This window comes from Lactuca saligna, chromosome 8 (assembly GCF_052625555.1).
Source record: "Lactuca saligna cultivar CGN05327 chromosome 8, ASM5262555v1, whole genome shotgun sequence".
NCBI classification, from domain to species: Eukaryota; Viridiplantae; Streptophyta; class Magnoliopsida; order Asterales; family Asteraceae; genus Lactuca; species Lactuca saligna.
The window spans coordinates 130,713,548-130,729,457 of NC_136424.1; the positions used below are offsets into that span (position 1 = coordinate 130,713,548).

The 15,910-nt window shown below is 37.5% G+C and overlaps 2 protein-coding genes across 2 annotated transcripts; both read right to left on the reverse strand.

Annotated features, from left to right (window-relative positions):
• Window positions 1-10,098: 10,098 nt before the first annotated feature.
• Window positions 10,099-11,083, reverse strand: LOC145010099 (uncharacterized). Its single transcript, XM_078968683.1, has 2 exons — window positions 10,754-11,083; window positions 10,099-10,512 (listed from the first exon to the last, which is right to left on the reverse strand). The coding sequence occupies exons 1-2, from the start codon at window positions 11,081-11,083 to the stop codon at window positions 10,099-10,101; spliced, it is 744 nt and encodes a 247-aa protein (XP_078824809.1).
• A 2,842-nt stretch (window positions 11,084-13,925) lies between these two features.
• LOC145012661 (uncharacterized) lies at window positions 13,926-15,241 on the reverse strand. The gene has a single exon (XM_078971456.1). It carries the CDS (start codon window positions 15,103-15,105, stop codon window positions 14,104-14,106), a length of 1,002 nt encoding a protein of 333 aa, XP_078827582.1. The 5' UTR covers window positions 15,106-15,241; the 3' UTR covers window positions 13,926-14,103.
• Window positions 15,242-15,910: the final 669 nt, after the last annotated feature.

Genomic DNA, 15,910 nt, shown 5'->3' on the forward strand with positions numbered 1-15,910 from the left:
CTTTGCATGCATGAGATTTATATAAAATGTATAGTATCCAGGGTAGCCATCCTTGTTAAACCATTTTATGCATTCAAAGAGCTTATGACTTATGCTTTGTCAAACATTGTGAAAGAGGATAAACATTGCATACAAAACTATTATTTTAATATAGACTTAGTTGAGAATCTGTGAGACGATTACATCTTCAATGCTAGCTTTCCGTTAAAAGGTACTACCTAAAGTCATATCTATTATAACCAAATTCTCCCGTTTGGAGAGCGTGTCAAATGTGTATAGATCTATACCAGAAGTCATGATCCCGCACCCTGACTGTTAGCTACATTCCTTTAGGTGACAGTTTGTCATAACGTTTCGACACCTGAAGACCATCGCCACAGGCATATTATGTTTAGTATGGTTATAAAACTCATCGGATAGACAATTATTATTGTGTTCTGATTTTATGAATGAGTAGTTATTAAAACTATTCTTCATCTAACAAGTGCGATCTTCTTATAGCTTTATTATACAAAACTATGCCTCAACCTTTTAAGCATTTTAGTTGCTTGCAATTTTCGGTCTTGGACATTAGAGACTGCATGTTACTTTAGGAAAATAAGGGATTTTCCTGTATCCAAAACAATCAACTAATATGAAAATAAGGGATTTTCCTGGTACAACTATTTACAATTCACAACACGAACATTCATATGCATTTCATACTTTTATAAGGAAATAAGGGATTTTCTTGGAAAACGCACGAACTTTGGAATGGTATACATTTTCTCAAAACCGCTTATGAACTCACCAACTTAATTTTTAACACTTTTTCTTTGAAATAACTTGTATTCTCAAGGAACCGCTAAGCAGGTTTGGAAACCAAGTTTTGGTAATTAACACTCTGACGTTAATTACTTCTTTTGAAAGATGTCTATGTATTTATCTTTTGAACATGTAAAAAATACATTTATGTAAATATTTTGAAACCTTTATATGTATGGTGGTGTGTAATTTCCTTACTATGAACTGTTATGATACTGAATATGACGTCCTCCGCCCCCCGAACGTTTCCGCCGTTCTGGTTTGGGGGTGTGACAGATTGGTATCAGAGCATTGTTTATAGTGAATTAAGTATATCAAAACCATTTTTGGTATACAACTATAAACACAACTGGGCAAAAACACTTTGAGTAAAAGTCATACTTTTAAAAATTAAATTTATTTAATTTCTGTAAAGTAGGCATGCATTCATTTCATATTAATAACAGTGTCATAAATAGATCGATATAGAAGTATTATAAATAAATTGTGCAGTGCAGGTGTGCCTTGGGACATGTAATCGGAACTGGGATGAATATAGCATGATCAATTATATTTGTCCGAGAGCCGACTAACGTATGCTAGGGAGTGTCTACAGTGGACAACAAATATAAAACTTACCAAGAGCATATCATTAAGAATACTATGGGAGTATTTGGGTATCTTCAACCGTCAAGCTTAAGGGTAAATTTTACGTGCTTTAGCTTATAGTCAGTTCTTAACCCTATTCTCATATAGACTCAATGGTTGGATTCCATCACCCCGATGACCCCTACTACCCCAACCAAGGTAATGGGGGATGGATTGAAGATGACCCCGAGGAGGAACCCATGGAAGACGAGGAGGAGGAAGATTCATATAGCTCAGCCTTAGAGCCTGAGGTAATCAATCCGCCAGCCGTCCGACCTCCATCCGTCCGACCTCCTTTCAGGATGGGATTTCAAGGACCAACTCCCGTTTGGGGAAGCCACATCCACCATTGGAGCCAGCAGCAAGGACTACATCCTCTTTACGGTGTGTGTCGGGACTTTTATGATGTCAACGGAGGAAGTTTAGCTGATCGAGCACTCCCAGTTGTGGTAGGCAAACTTGACAATCAGGCTTATCAATCCGGAGTCCAAGCAAACGGGATTCGAGAGGTTGACATAAAGATGGAAGATAACGCAGTTGATATCCGTCGCCTAGACATGCTACAAGGGAATGCTCAACTACACACCAACTCCCTCCAGGAGCAAATGACTACAGCTCTCTCCGAAATGAGGGATTTAAGGGAGCAACAAGCTGCCTTTGACAAGCGTCTCATGGGAGCCAAGCAATCGGGTGCAGATTCAAGCTCCAAGCGCAATCTGTGCCGCGAGTAGTGCTCGCCTAACTCCCAATTTTTGATATAGAATAGGACCATCGGCTAAAAGTATTACTTTCTTTAACTTTCTGTAAATCGGAGACTTTTAGAAAGGTCAATTTTTTTTTTCTAACTTCGGATGTAATGCAACCATATGTTTAATATATATATATATATATATATATATATATATATATATATATATATATATAGGGCATGTCTCTTTCGTGTGTTAATCTTGTGCGTTTCATTCGAGTTCATGAATTTATCTATTGCCATTCAAACTCCATTTGTGAATCAAACTCAAATCCCTGTGTAGGTCAAACCACATTCTTGAACTATTAAAGATAGTTAACTCATTATCATTCAACCCTCAACTACCAAAACTAATAATCTTTCATTTTATTTCTTGGCAGCTCGATGCCTCTTCGTCTAAACCTAAGACCCAGACCGGGCACAATACCAACACCACCTCCACCACCAGCTTATGATCCGGCCATGGTCCAGACTGCTATCATAACAACAGTAACCGTTGACCTCTCACAAATAAACTCCAACGGAAATAGAGGGGCAGGAAGCAGCATGAATCATTCCAACCATGGCACTGTTCATGGTTACGTAAGAGAATGTACTTACAAGGATTTCTCCAACGCAAAGCCAAAAACTTTTAATGGCACTGGGGGAGTCATTGAACTGATGCAATGGTTTGAAAAGACCAAAATGGTCTTTGAGATCTGCTCTTGCCAAGAAGCGAGCAAATTCAAGTTCGCCGCTTGCACCCTCACTGATCGAGCCCTCACCTGGTGGAAAACCCATGTGAAGTCCATGACTCTCACCGTCACCAATGCCATAAGTTGGGAGGACTTGAAGGTCCTACTACTGGAGAAATACTGCCCCAGGGGCGAGATACAAAATCTAGAGCAGGAGCTCTGGAATTTGAAGATGATTGGGTCTGACCTAGTCGCCTACACGGCCAGGTTCAGTGACCTTGTTGCCTTGTGCCCTGCCATGGTCAACCCAGAAGCGAAAAAGGTTAAGAGGTACATTCGGGGGTTGTCACCCTAGATTCAAGGTCATGTCTTGGACTCCAACCCTATCACTTTCAACAGCGCTAAGCATCTGGCTCAGCGACTCATCGACCATGGGGTCAAACAAGGTATTGTTGCAGCTACTGGCGATCCATCAAAGGAGGTACAGGGCCAGGGAAGGCCTTGGAACAGGAGAAGGGGGAAAACCCTACAGAGGGAACCCAAGAAACAACAAGTGGTAGCGGCTCACGCTGTTACTGTTCCTACCACCACTGCACCCACAAGTTCATACAGTGGGAGATTTCCAAAGTGAAACCAATGCAACTTCCACCACCACGGTCCTTGTCGTGACTTCCAATGCACCAGGTGCAATAAAAAGGGGCACACGATCCGCTTCTACAAGGATCCAGCCCAACAATCCGTCCCCACTGCTAATGCCCAAAGTAAGCCACGCCTGCTTTAAGTGCAGAGCCATGGGGCACTACCGCAGGGACTGCCCGGAGGCAAACAACAAGAATACCGGCGGAAGGGGCCGAGTGTTCGCAATGGGATAGGATGAAGCCGTTGCAGACCCCACTATTTTTACGGGTACGTTTCTTCTCGATAACTCGTATGCATTCATTTTGTTTGATAGTGGAGTGAAGAGGAGTTTTGTGAGTCATAATTTTAAAGGCCTGCTGAAACAAACACCCCAATCATTAAGTGAACCGCTTATAGTAGAAATGGCCAATGGTAAAATAGAAGGTACTAAGGAGATATACTTAAACTGTACCCTAACTCTAAACGATAATCCCTTTCCAATAAACTTCATGCCAGTCTCGATTAAGAGTTTCGATGTCATCATAGGCATGAACTGGCTGAGTTCTCATCATGCGGACATTTTATGCTACGATAAGGTCGTTCGCCTTAATCTGCCAACCGGCGAAACCCTCATCATCTATGGCGATAAACCCAGTACCACTCTTTGTATTACCTCGTGCATCCAAGCTCAGAATTTCCTACGCAAGGAATGCCATGAATTTTTAGTACATGTCATGGATGTGAAACGTGAAGTCTAGGACATCAAGAGCGTGCCTGACGTATGCAAGTTTCCCAATGTTTTTCCCGAAGATCTTCCAGGAATACCACCCACGAGACAAGTCGAATTCAGAATCGATCTAATTCCTGGAGCTACCCCGATAGCCAAAGCACCCTATCGATTAGCCCTAGCAAAGATGCAGGAGCTATCCAGCCAACTGAATGAGCTACTCAGCAAAGGATTCATCAGGCCGAGCTTCTCGCCTTGGGGAGCACCAGTGTTCTTTGTGGAAAAGAAGGATGGATCATTTATGATGTGCATCGACTACTGAGAGCTCAACAAACTTACCATCAAGAACCGATATCCCCTACCACGAATCGACGACTTATTCGACCAACTCCAAGGAGCCAACTACTTCTCCAAGATCGATCTGAGATCGGGATATCACCAGCTAAGAGTCATGGAGAGTGACATTCCCAAGACGGCCTTCCGAACAAGATACAGGCATTACAAGTTTGTATTGATGTCGTTCGGACTAAACAATGCCCCTGCCGTTTTTATGGACTTAATGAATCCGGTATGTTGTCTATTCTTGGATAAATTTGTGATAGTATTCATAAATGACATACTCGTTTATTCAAAGAGTAAAGAAGAGCATGGTCAACATCTGAGACAAGTCTTAGAGACATTACGAGCTAAGAGACTTTATGCGAAGTTCTCAAAATGCGAGTTTTGGATTAGGAAGGTGGACTTCCTAGGTCACGTGGTCAGCGAAGAAGGCATCCACGTGGACCCATCTAAAATCAAGGCTATTGAAAATTGGTCTGCACAAACTACACCAACGGAGATTCGCCAATTTCTAGGCCTTGCTGGTTATTATCGAAGGTTCATTCAGAACTTCTCCAGCATCGCAAAGCCTCTTATCTCCCTAACTCAGAAAGGTGTGACCTACAACTGGGGAGAAAAGAAAAATGTTGCATTTCAGACTCTAAAACAGGCTCTATGCAGTTCACCCATTCTTTCTCTTCCAGAGAGGATCGAAGATTTTGTGGTGTATTGCGATGCCTCGAATCAAGGGTTAGGATGTGTGCTAATACAGCAAGGAAAGGTTATTATGTATGCCTCACGACAACTGAAAACATATGAAGTCAACTACACCAATCATGACTTAGAACTTGGAGCTATGCTCTTCGCTTTGAAAATCTGGAGGGACTACCTATACGGTACCAAGTACACCATCTTCACAGACCACAAAAGCTTTCGACACATATTCTACCAGAAGGAGTTAAACATGATACAACGACGTTGGTTCGAGTTGCTCAACGACTACGAATGTGAGATTCGTTACCATCCGAGAAAGGCGAATGTAGTGGCTGATGCCCTTAGTCATAAGGAGTACTCTGGTCGAAGAGTGAAGTCATTAACCATGTCAATCCATTCACATCTGTCAACACAAATCAAGGAAGCTCAAATAGAAGCCTTGAAACCCGAAAATGTGACAGGTGAAACCCTTAGAGGGATCGACTAGAATCTAGAGATCAAGAGTGACGGAGTACGCTACCACATGAACCGAATCTGGACACTAAAGTTTGGTGGGTTTAGAGAGATAGTTATGAACAAAGCACACAAGACCTCATACTCCATACACCCAGGTTCAGATAAGATGTATCTAGATCTCAAAATTCTATTGGTGGCCAAACATGAAAGCAGAAATTGCTATCTATGTGAGCAAGTGCTTGAATTGCATCAAGATAAAAGTAGAACACCAAAAGCCCTCAGGTCTACTCCATCAACCTGAAATACCTTAGTGGAAATGGGAACAGATTTCCATGGACTTCATAACAAAACTACCCAAGACTCAGGGTGGTCACGATACCATCTGGGTGATCGTCGACAGACTAACCAAGTCTGCTCATTTCTTACCAATCAAGGAAACTGGTAAGATGGAAAAGCTAACGAGAACCTACATTCGATAGATCGTGCGACTTCATGGAGTGCCGATGTCCATCATCTCGGACAGAGACAGTAGATTCACTTCCAGATTCTGGAAATCGTTGTAAAAATCCATGAAAACAAGGTTGGATATTAGTACATCCTATCACCCACAAACTAACGGACAGAGTGAGAGAACAATCCAAACTCTAGAAGACATGTTGCGAGCATGTGTGATCGACTTTGTTAAAGCGTGGGATGTTCACTTACCATTATTCGAGTTCTCTTACAACAACAGTTATCATACTAGTATCAAGACTACTCCATTTGAAGCCCTTTACGGCCGTAAGTGCAGATCACCTTTGTGTTGGGCGGAAGTGGGCGACACACAGTTGGCAAAACTTCTAGTCCCTGATAGCACTCTCACCGGTCCGAAGATCATTAGGGAAACAACTAAAAAGATTGTCCAAATTCAAGAGCGTCTGAAAAACTCTAGGGATAGGTAAAAGATCTATGCCGACAAAAGACGAAAACCCTTGGAATTCCAGGTTGGTGACTGCGTTCTACTGAAGGTCTCACCCTGGAAGGGCATGATATGCTTTAGGAAGCGTGGAAAACTAAATCCAAGGTACATTGGACCCTTCGAAATTTCTTCAAGGATTGGTCCAGTGGCTTACAGACTTCAACTTCCAATCGAGTTAAATAAAGTACATCGAGTGTTCCACATATCGAACCTGAAAAAGTGTTTGTCCGACGAAACTCTTGTGATTCCACTCGACAAAATCGAACTTAACGAAAATTTTAACTTTGTGGAAGAACCCGCCGAGATCATGGATAGGGAAACCAAACGAACTAAACAGAGTCGCATACCAATATTGAAGGTTCGGTGGAACACTAAGCTAGGACCTGAATTCACTTAGGAGCAAGAAGATCAGATGCAACAAAAGTACCCGCATCTCTTCCATAGTCCATTGGCAGTTATTTTGTAATTAATTTTGGGACAAAATTCCCTCTAATGGGGGGATGATGTAACACCTGTTATTTCAGGTCAATGTAATGTCTAAAAGTCGAGTCTTGTAATCTCTTTGTGAAGTAATAAGAATATCATCGAAAATGAAATGTTCAAAAAGCTCCGTTTGAGTACACTATGTGGTAGATATCATGATAAGGTTTCCAAAAATATAAAGAACACTAAAATCCGAGTTATAACGAAGGAGTTATGACCAATCAAAGATTTGTAACACTACCGGTAAAGCGTTGTTAAGCATAAAACGAGAAATTTCAATAAAATACTTTTTAGCCTTAAGTATCTAAATGAAAGTCGTAGATATCATTAAACCGCGAACATACATAAAAAGAACGCCCAAATCTGACTTCGTATGAGGAATTTATGATTTTATGAAGTTTTTGACCTAGCAGTAGACAGCTAAAGACTCGAATTAGAGATCGACCGATCTTTAGCTAACATAACCTAAACGAAAGTTGAAGACCCTGACCATAGGAATACAATGGTAAAAGACAGATAAAATCGGACGTCGGATGCATAAGTTATGGATTTTTGACGGACTTTTACAGTCTCGGCCTGCTAAAAAGGTATTATTAAATATAAATTCAAAAGTAGCCGACAGAGTCTAAATAAGAGTTGTAGAGTACAGTCTCACCTACGCTTGGATATAAAGAATGCCAGAAACGGAGCTCGTACGCGGGAGTTACGGAATTTAGAAATTCTGGAAATCGATTTACGCTCAGCGTACCAGGCGATAAGGGAGTAGTCCCTTCGGAAGCAGACATCCCATCGTCCATCAAGAGGCTGACGTAAGCATTGACGTATGCTACGCCCCATGTAAGAGCGTACGCCCAACGTACGGAGGCGGATCAGTCTCCTATAAAAGGGAGGCATGGGTTCGAAATTCTGGTTCAGTTCTTCTCTTTTCCCGCGCTTTTGCTCTGCGTTTTTCCACTCGAAGCCATCCTGACATCCCGGTTTTCATACTCAAGATTCGAAGAAAGCTCTACACTCCTGAGATTCCCGAGAAGTTAACTCTCACTAGTCGAAGTTCTGCTCGATTCTTCTCTCGACTACTTCAAAACAACCACTTCAATCAAGTGAGTTCATACCCCCTTTTATACACCTTCAAATACTTTATAATGTACTTGTAATACATTTCGGGGGAGAATACAAGTAAACACACGGTTGATCCCGAGTGAAAACGTGAAAACTCTTGTTATACTTTGCATGCATTAGATTTATACAAAAATGTATAGTATCCAGGGTAGCCATCCTTGTTAAACCATTTTATGCATTCAAAGAACTTATGACTTATGTTTTGTCGAACATTGTGAAAGAGGATAAACATTGCATACAAAACTATTATTTTAATACAGACTTAGTTGAGAATCCGTGAGATTATTACATATTCAATGCTACCTTTTCGTTAAAAGGTACTACCTAAAGTCCTGTCTATTATAACCAGAGTCATGATCTCGCGTCCTGACTGTTAGCTACATTCCATTGTGTGACAGGTTTTCATAACCTTTCGACGCCTGAAGACTGTCGCCACAGGCATATTATGTTTAGTATGGTTATAAAACTCATCGGATAGACAATTATTATGGTGTTCTGATTTTATGAATGAGTAGTTATTAAAACTATTCTTCATCTAACAAGTGTGATCTTCTTGTAGCTTTATTATATAAAACTATGCCTCAACCTTTTAAGCATTTCAGTTGCTTGCGATTTTCGGTCTTGGACATTAGAGACTGCCTGTTACTTTAGGAAAATAAGGGATTTTCCTGGTACAACTATTTACAATTCACAACACGAACATTCATATGCATTTCATACTTTTATAAGGAAATAAGGGATTTTCTTGGAAAACGCACGAACTTTGGAATGGTATACATTTTCTCAAAACCGCTTATGAACTCACCAACTTAATTGTTAACACTTTTTCTTTGAAATAACTTGTATTCTCAGGGAACCGCTAAGCAGGTTTTGAAACCAACTTTTGGGGATTAACAATTTGACGTTGATTACTTCTTTTGAAAAATGTTTATGTATTTATCTTTTGAACATGTAACAAATACAATTATGTAAACATTTTGAAACCTTTATATGTATGGTGGTGTGTACTTTCCTTACTATGAACTGTTATGATACTGAATATGACGTCCTCCGCCCCCGAACGTTTCTGTCGTTCTGGTTTGGGGGTGTGACAGAGAAATAGATGGAAGCTAACTCCTAGATCTCCTTTCTCTTCTATGGACCTTCTCTCCTTCCTTCTCTTCCAAAGCTTCCAAGCTAACACAATCACACTTAAACTCAACAATGGGGCTAGGGTTTACAGGTGAAATGCTTTAAAGGTGCTGGAGGCTAGGGTGGGAGGCTATAAGGACATTTAAATAGGGTGTAAACCCTTGAAATTTGGGTTTTGTTCAGACAGGCAAACTCGCCTAGTCCCAGCGTATGGACTCGTCGAGTAGCCATCCCCAAAGGCACAATAATCCCAACTCAACTCGACGAATCGGGCTACAGACTCGTCGAATACCCCCCCCCCCTTAAAAATTGAAAGATACTTTATTTAAATTACATACCATAAATGGGTCGTTACAACAACCAACATAAACGGGAAAATCACGAACAAATAATGCATAAAAACGATAACCATTGTATGAAGTAACAAGGGCAGGTCTCGATAGATCAGAATGAATTAAACCGAGAACATGTGTAGATCGTTTTTCATTTAAATAAAAATGAGTATGGTGGCTTTTCCAAATTGACAAGGTGCACAGATACGCGAGTCTGGCGATAAAAATAAAAGTACTTTCTTATTTAAAATAGAAATAACAGAGTTCCCAACGTGACCGAACCGAACATGCCTAAGAGAAAACGAGCCATGGAGTCTTTTTCGTCTAAGTGTTGCTGAAAGTGTCGAGTGAGCTCGATGAAGCACATATAAGTTACCTTCAAGTTGCCCTTAAGCCAAATGTGTTCCTGTCTTTCGGTTCTGAATAAGAAAGTATTTATCAGAAAAAAGAACATCAACTTTGTAGTCACGAGTAAGGTGACTGATAGACATGAGATTTCTTGTTAAATGTGGAACAACTAAACCATCAAGTAATTTTATATTAGGTGTAATTTGACAAGATCCAACACGCGAGACATGAAGAGATGTGTCATTACCACCAATTACTTTAGAATCACCTATGTATGTAGATGAAGTGTCAAGATTTGAAGGTTGAGGCCTCATATGAGCGGTGACACCCGTATCAACATACCAATTAGAAACATTGTTCATGGAGCATGAATTTGCAACTCTCAGCAAGGTTTGCAGTATTTTGATGATTTTCAGAAGCATATCTTTGAGGGAAAGATACAGCTTTGTGGCCTTCTATGCTAAATATTTAAAAACGAGGAATATAAGTTTGTTTTCCACCACGGCCATTTCGAGAATACCCCCCACGGTTGGAATTAGAGGGGTGACCACGACCACCAGCATGACTAGTGTTGTGTTGCTATTGATTTGAACGAGTAGAAGCAACGGGTGTGGTGTTTCTATAAAATGCCACCTATGTGGGAGAGTGGGTTGCCATTGACGAGTGAAAGATTTCAAAACTGATCGCTTTTGAAACCATTTCCTCAAAACTGGGCAAAGGAGTGAGAGATAAGTGTGTAAAAGCAAACTGGGTAAAGGACTCACCTAAACCACGCAAGAACCAGTGCAGTTTATCAGTGGCATCAATTGCACGACCCATGGCAGCTAACTGGTCACATAAGTTTTTAAACTTCTTAGAGTAATCAGCAATCGCTTGATCTCCTTGGCGAAGAGATTGAAGTTCATCTTTAAGTTGTATTTCACGCGTTTTAGATGCATGACTGAAGGTTGCTTGAATAGTGGTCCATCTTTGGTGAGAAGTATGACAGCCAACAACAATAGATGCAGTTTCGGGTGTAAGGGGCATGCGGCAAGGTACGGACCCTCTGATCTGCTCGAACCCATTCTTTGTATGTCGGATTCTCAATTGAGGCAGAATTGTCTGAACCGGAAGGTAGGGTGTTTGAGGGAGCAATAAACGAGCCGTCACAAAATTGGAATAATTCGAAACAAATTAAAATAGGTTCAACTTAATTGAACCAGATCAAGTAGTTGGTGGCATCTAGTTTATGATTACTTACCAGATGAACCATACTGTTAAAGGAGAGAAAATCATCAGTTCCATTTGTGGAGATGGTAAAGGTTGTAGAGGTTGTGCCAGAGGAAACGGGGGCAGGGGCCATAAGGATCGAGGAAAGGTTAAAGGTAACCTAATGGTCTCCTAATACCATGTAAGAATAATGATTTGTACCCCAATTGGGAGTAGGAGACTTGAATTTACACACCAAAATTAAAAGAATACAAGATTTACAAGGAATAAATACAGAGAGATAAATAAGCAAAAGATACTCTATCTAAAAATATACATAATTTATATCATTGTGCAGAATCGTGCTTATCTTTTGGAATATTCCCAATAAAAAGTCCTTTTAAGAACCACTTTGATACCTTATACAAAACGATAGCATATATATATATATATATATATATATATATATATATATATATATATATATATATATATATAGAGAGAGAGAGAGAGAGAGAGAAAAAAAATTATTAACACTAATCAATAGCTTAAATAGCCTCATGTATAAAAGCTAACAAAGAAAGAACACGATAAATACAATCAAAAGATCAATATCCTATCAATTTAATCTATCAAAATCCAATAAATGTCAAGTGAGATTCAAAGTGTTGATTGGTGTATTCATCATCATTCCAAATTTCCAGTGATATTTTTCAGTTTGTTTTTTGTTGTTGTTGTCTTTCATCGTCATTTTCTGAAAATACCATGGCAAAGCTTTTTGTTTTGTTATTTTTTTAATAAATATCATTTTTAATTGATAAAACTGTAGAAATGGATCATGTGATTTGCCGATTTCTTTGAATAAGGTCCAAAAAAAGTTTATTAGCAAAAAAGATCATTATTTTGTGGTTTAGTTGTGGTTTTGATATCTATTTCATTAACTTTAATACTTGATTGTTAACTTTTTTTTAAATGACAATTTTACCTTTAAGAATCATTTTTTTAGCTCTCTCTTTTAGCCAAACTACAATGATTATTTATGTAATTCTTTTTTTATATTGAATTATTATACATTAAATCTTCATATTTTTAATTATATTGAATTATTATACATTAGTTCTTTTCTTAATTTTATTTATATTGGATTAAACTTTTTTATTTGATTATAATATATTAACTAATACTATTTTTAATATATAATATTTAAATATTAATAATATTACATTATTATATTATTAATTTCTTATAATTAATTAGTTTTCTTGGATTAATCTTTTAATTTTTTTATTAGATTAAATTTTTTATTCAATTATTACATTTAATTTATTATTTTCTTTATATAATCAATGTTATTTTATTGGATCATGAACTGAGAAAATAAGCGGTTCAATTATTATTGGTTTTATGTATATTTCTGAATCAGAACGAACCGTCTGTTTTTTACAAGAACACAGTTGAACAGGTGAAATTGAATAAAAACACATGAAAAAAACCATTTTGTATAATAAAATTTGGTCGTCTTTTTCACAACCATTTACATTTATCTAAAAAAACTTATGATAAAAACTTATAGTAATGTTATGGAATTTTATGATGCATTTGTATTCATCTAAAACTATATTTTGTTTCGATATTATACTTTATTTTCTTTTGATGTATGTGGATTACTAATAGTTATGTGTTTAATTTAATGTATTTGGATTGATCTACAATTTGTTTCTATGTGTATTTATAATGTTTGAACCGACGGATTGTGAAGAGGTTTATGTCGGTGTCTTCAGACAGCGTAAGGTAGAAGAGGTTGATAGTGTTTCCGTTGGACCTCCGATAAAGGTGATTGGCAGTGCTCATGCCGATTTTCAATGATGGCATACACCGCTTTTGCGTATTTAAAAAATATTGTGGTAGAACCAATAAAATTAAATAGAATCAATATTATACATTAAAAATGATCGATCCATATATATAAAAATAATTAATTAAAAGTGATAATTCAATAAAAATAATTAACCCAATAAAAAATTTTAAAAAAATTAAAATAAACTAATACTCCAATTAAATAATATTTATTAATATATAATTATTATATTTAAAAATAATATCTATTAATATATAATAATCAAATAAAAAAATTAATCAGATAAAAAAAGAAATTAAAAAAAGAATAATAATAAAAGAAATTAATAATCTAATAAATTAATATTTGTATTTACTAATATATATATATATATATATATAATATTAATAATAATACTTATTAATATATAATAACCTAATAAAAAAATAATCCAATAAAAAAGAAATTAAAAAGAATTAATAAAACAATTAGTATGTATTAGATCAAGAAAATTAAAAGAAAAATTGTAGAAATTGTTATTGTAGTTTAGTAAAAAGATACAACTACAAAAATAGTTCCTAAAGATAAAAATGTCATTTTCAAAAAATTAACGATATTTAGAACCAAAACTACAACAAAATCATATAATATTCAATTGTGTTAGAAATTCCATTTGTTTTACTACAAACTTAAAAATATCTAGATTTTAATTTATTTATCTCCTTTATAAAAGCACCACTAACTTAAAACAAATGATTGCCGTCAACTATTTTAAGATAATAATATTTTTGTGCATCCATACATGCATACACCACTATATGACAATTATCGTACTTCATGAGATTAAATAACATTACTAATACTTAATTCGAATTCAACTGAGATTATTTATGTCCATACTCGTAGGATAGTATCTAAAGTCAATTAAAGGCCTTACATCTAATCTAAAGAAAAATATATATATACATTTTCTATTGCAAACTACTAAGCTCATTGAAGGAAGCAATATAAATCTTGGTTCTTAATTAGTACACATCCTCTTGAGGGACTCATAGGTTGTGATCATTGTAGTCGCAGAAATCGACATCGAAACCCATCTTGGCCCCAACCCTCGGTAACAACCACTCAATCCACCTTCCTTCACCAAATCCCTCACACTCTGCGTCACAAACGCCCTCCTGTTACCACCTTCACCATCTAAAACCTGCACTCTTGTCTTGATCGTATCCAGTGGCATTGTTACCAGTGCCGAAAACCCACTTGCTATAGTGGCGCTCAGCCCCTGCACCGCCACCACGGCAGCTGAATCCGACTTCAACCCACCTCCAACGCCAGTATGAGAAAGAACGCCACCCCAAATCCATCGATGTGTCATGGAGTAAGAACCCCACCACACTGCGTTTGAAGGAGCATATGTCAAGACTGAAATACCGAATCCCTTGTACAATCCCCTAACACCATCTTTTTGAATAATTTTTGAAAAGGCATCGAAGCCTCCATTGTACATAACTGAACTTAAAGATAAAGACCTCATGTTTGCTCCCTTTCCACCTTGAATCATTAATCTCTGACTCACGACATCAACTGGGGTCCAAACCAACTGTGCAACCATGGCTGCACTTAACCCAGCTGCAGTGTTCGCAATAGCAGCTGCTTTCACTTCCGAAAGTCCCAGTTTGACAGCGGTACAACTAAGATTACTCTTGGTCATTTCTAAAGCACCCATGTAAAGAGCTCTAGCCGGAATAGTACCCATTAATGAAGTCCCAAACCCTCTGTATAAACCTCTAAAACCCTCATGTCGTAGAATCGAAGAAGCCATCTTGAAGCAAGGTGTGTCCTTCAAAAGAACTTGTTGCCGTGTTTTCAAGACAACTACTGGATATAGCATGGCTGAAACACCGGAAAACAAGCCGGCACCAAGGAAGAAAAACTTGGATTTATCCAGCATCTCCCAATGGATATTGTCAGCAGGAAGATGTATTTGGATCCGTGAATCGTCCTCCGCCACTCTCAAACTCATCCTCCAGACTTCTCTGGTGGCGGAGTATACGGCGGCAGTGAGATCAGTGGTGGGAAGGAATGAGAAGTTTCGTACTTTTGTTACGTTGTGTAGAGAGTAAAAGGTTCATGGTTTGAGTTTGGGGAGTTGGGTGTGGATATAAATAAAAGTGGGGGCGGAAATGGAGTTCGCGGCCAAGCGATTATGGCTATTTGGTATGGAAGGGGTCAGTTAACAATTGGAGGGCATATTGAAGGGTCGATTTGATCCTTCGATTTTCTTGTTTTCTTTTATCGTATGATAAAACATAGCATTCAGATTTGTACAGTAAATTAAGGGAGGTTTTTACATTATCATACTTCTTATTCGAACCTATAAATTGTTTTTTAATATTTTGATGGAATGTAGATACTCGTAAAAACTATACGAAAATATAATATCTAACATAATAATACCACTTCACAAGTTTTTTTTACACTGTTAAACGTCTATTTATTATTTTAGGTTTTGTTGTATACATCTAACATCTGAACTTATTAATTAATTATATATATTTAATCATTAATCTTTTTTATTTTGTATCACATTAAAACAAATCTTTTTTTTAACAATGGAACTTTATTAAAAACTAATAAAAGTCTAAAAAAACACATAACAATGAAATAGAAGTTAAAATTAGGTTATTCACCCAACTAACTTAAATTGAGACTAGCTTCCCTAGCCTTATTGAAAATCTAAAAATATAATCTATCAACCATGTCATTGAAAATATACGATTTCCTAGGTACCACCGCCCTAAAAATAATAGAATTGAATTTCTAAAATT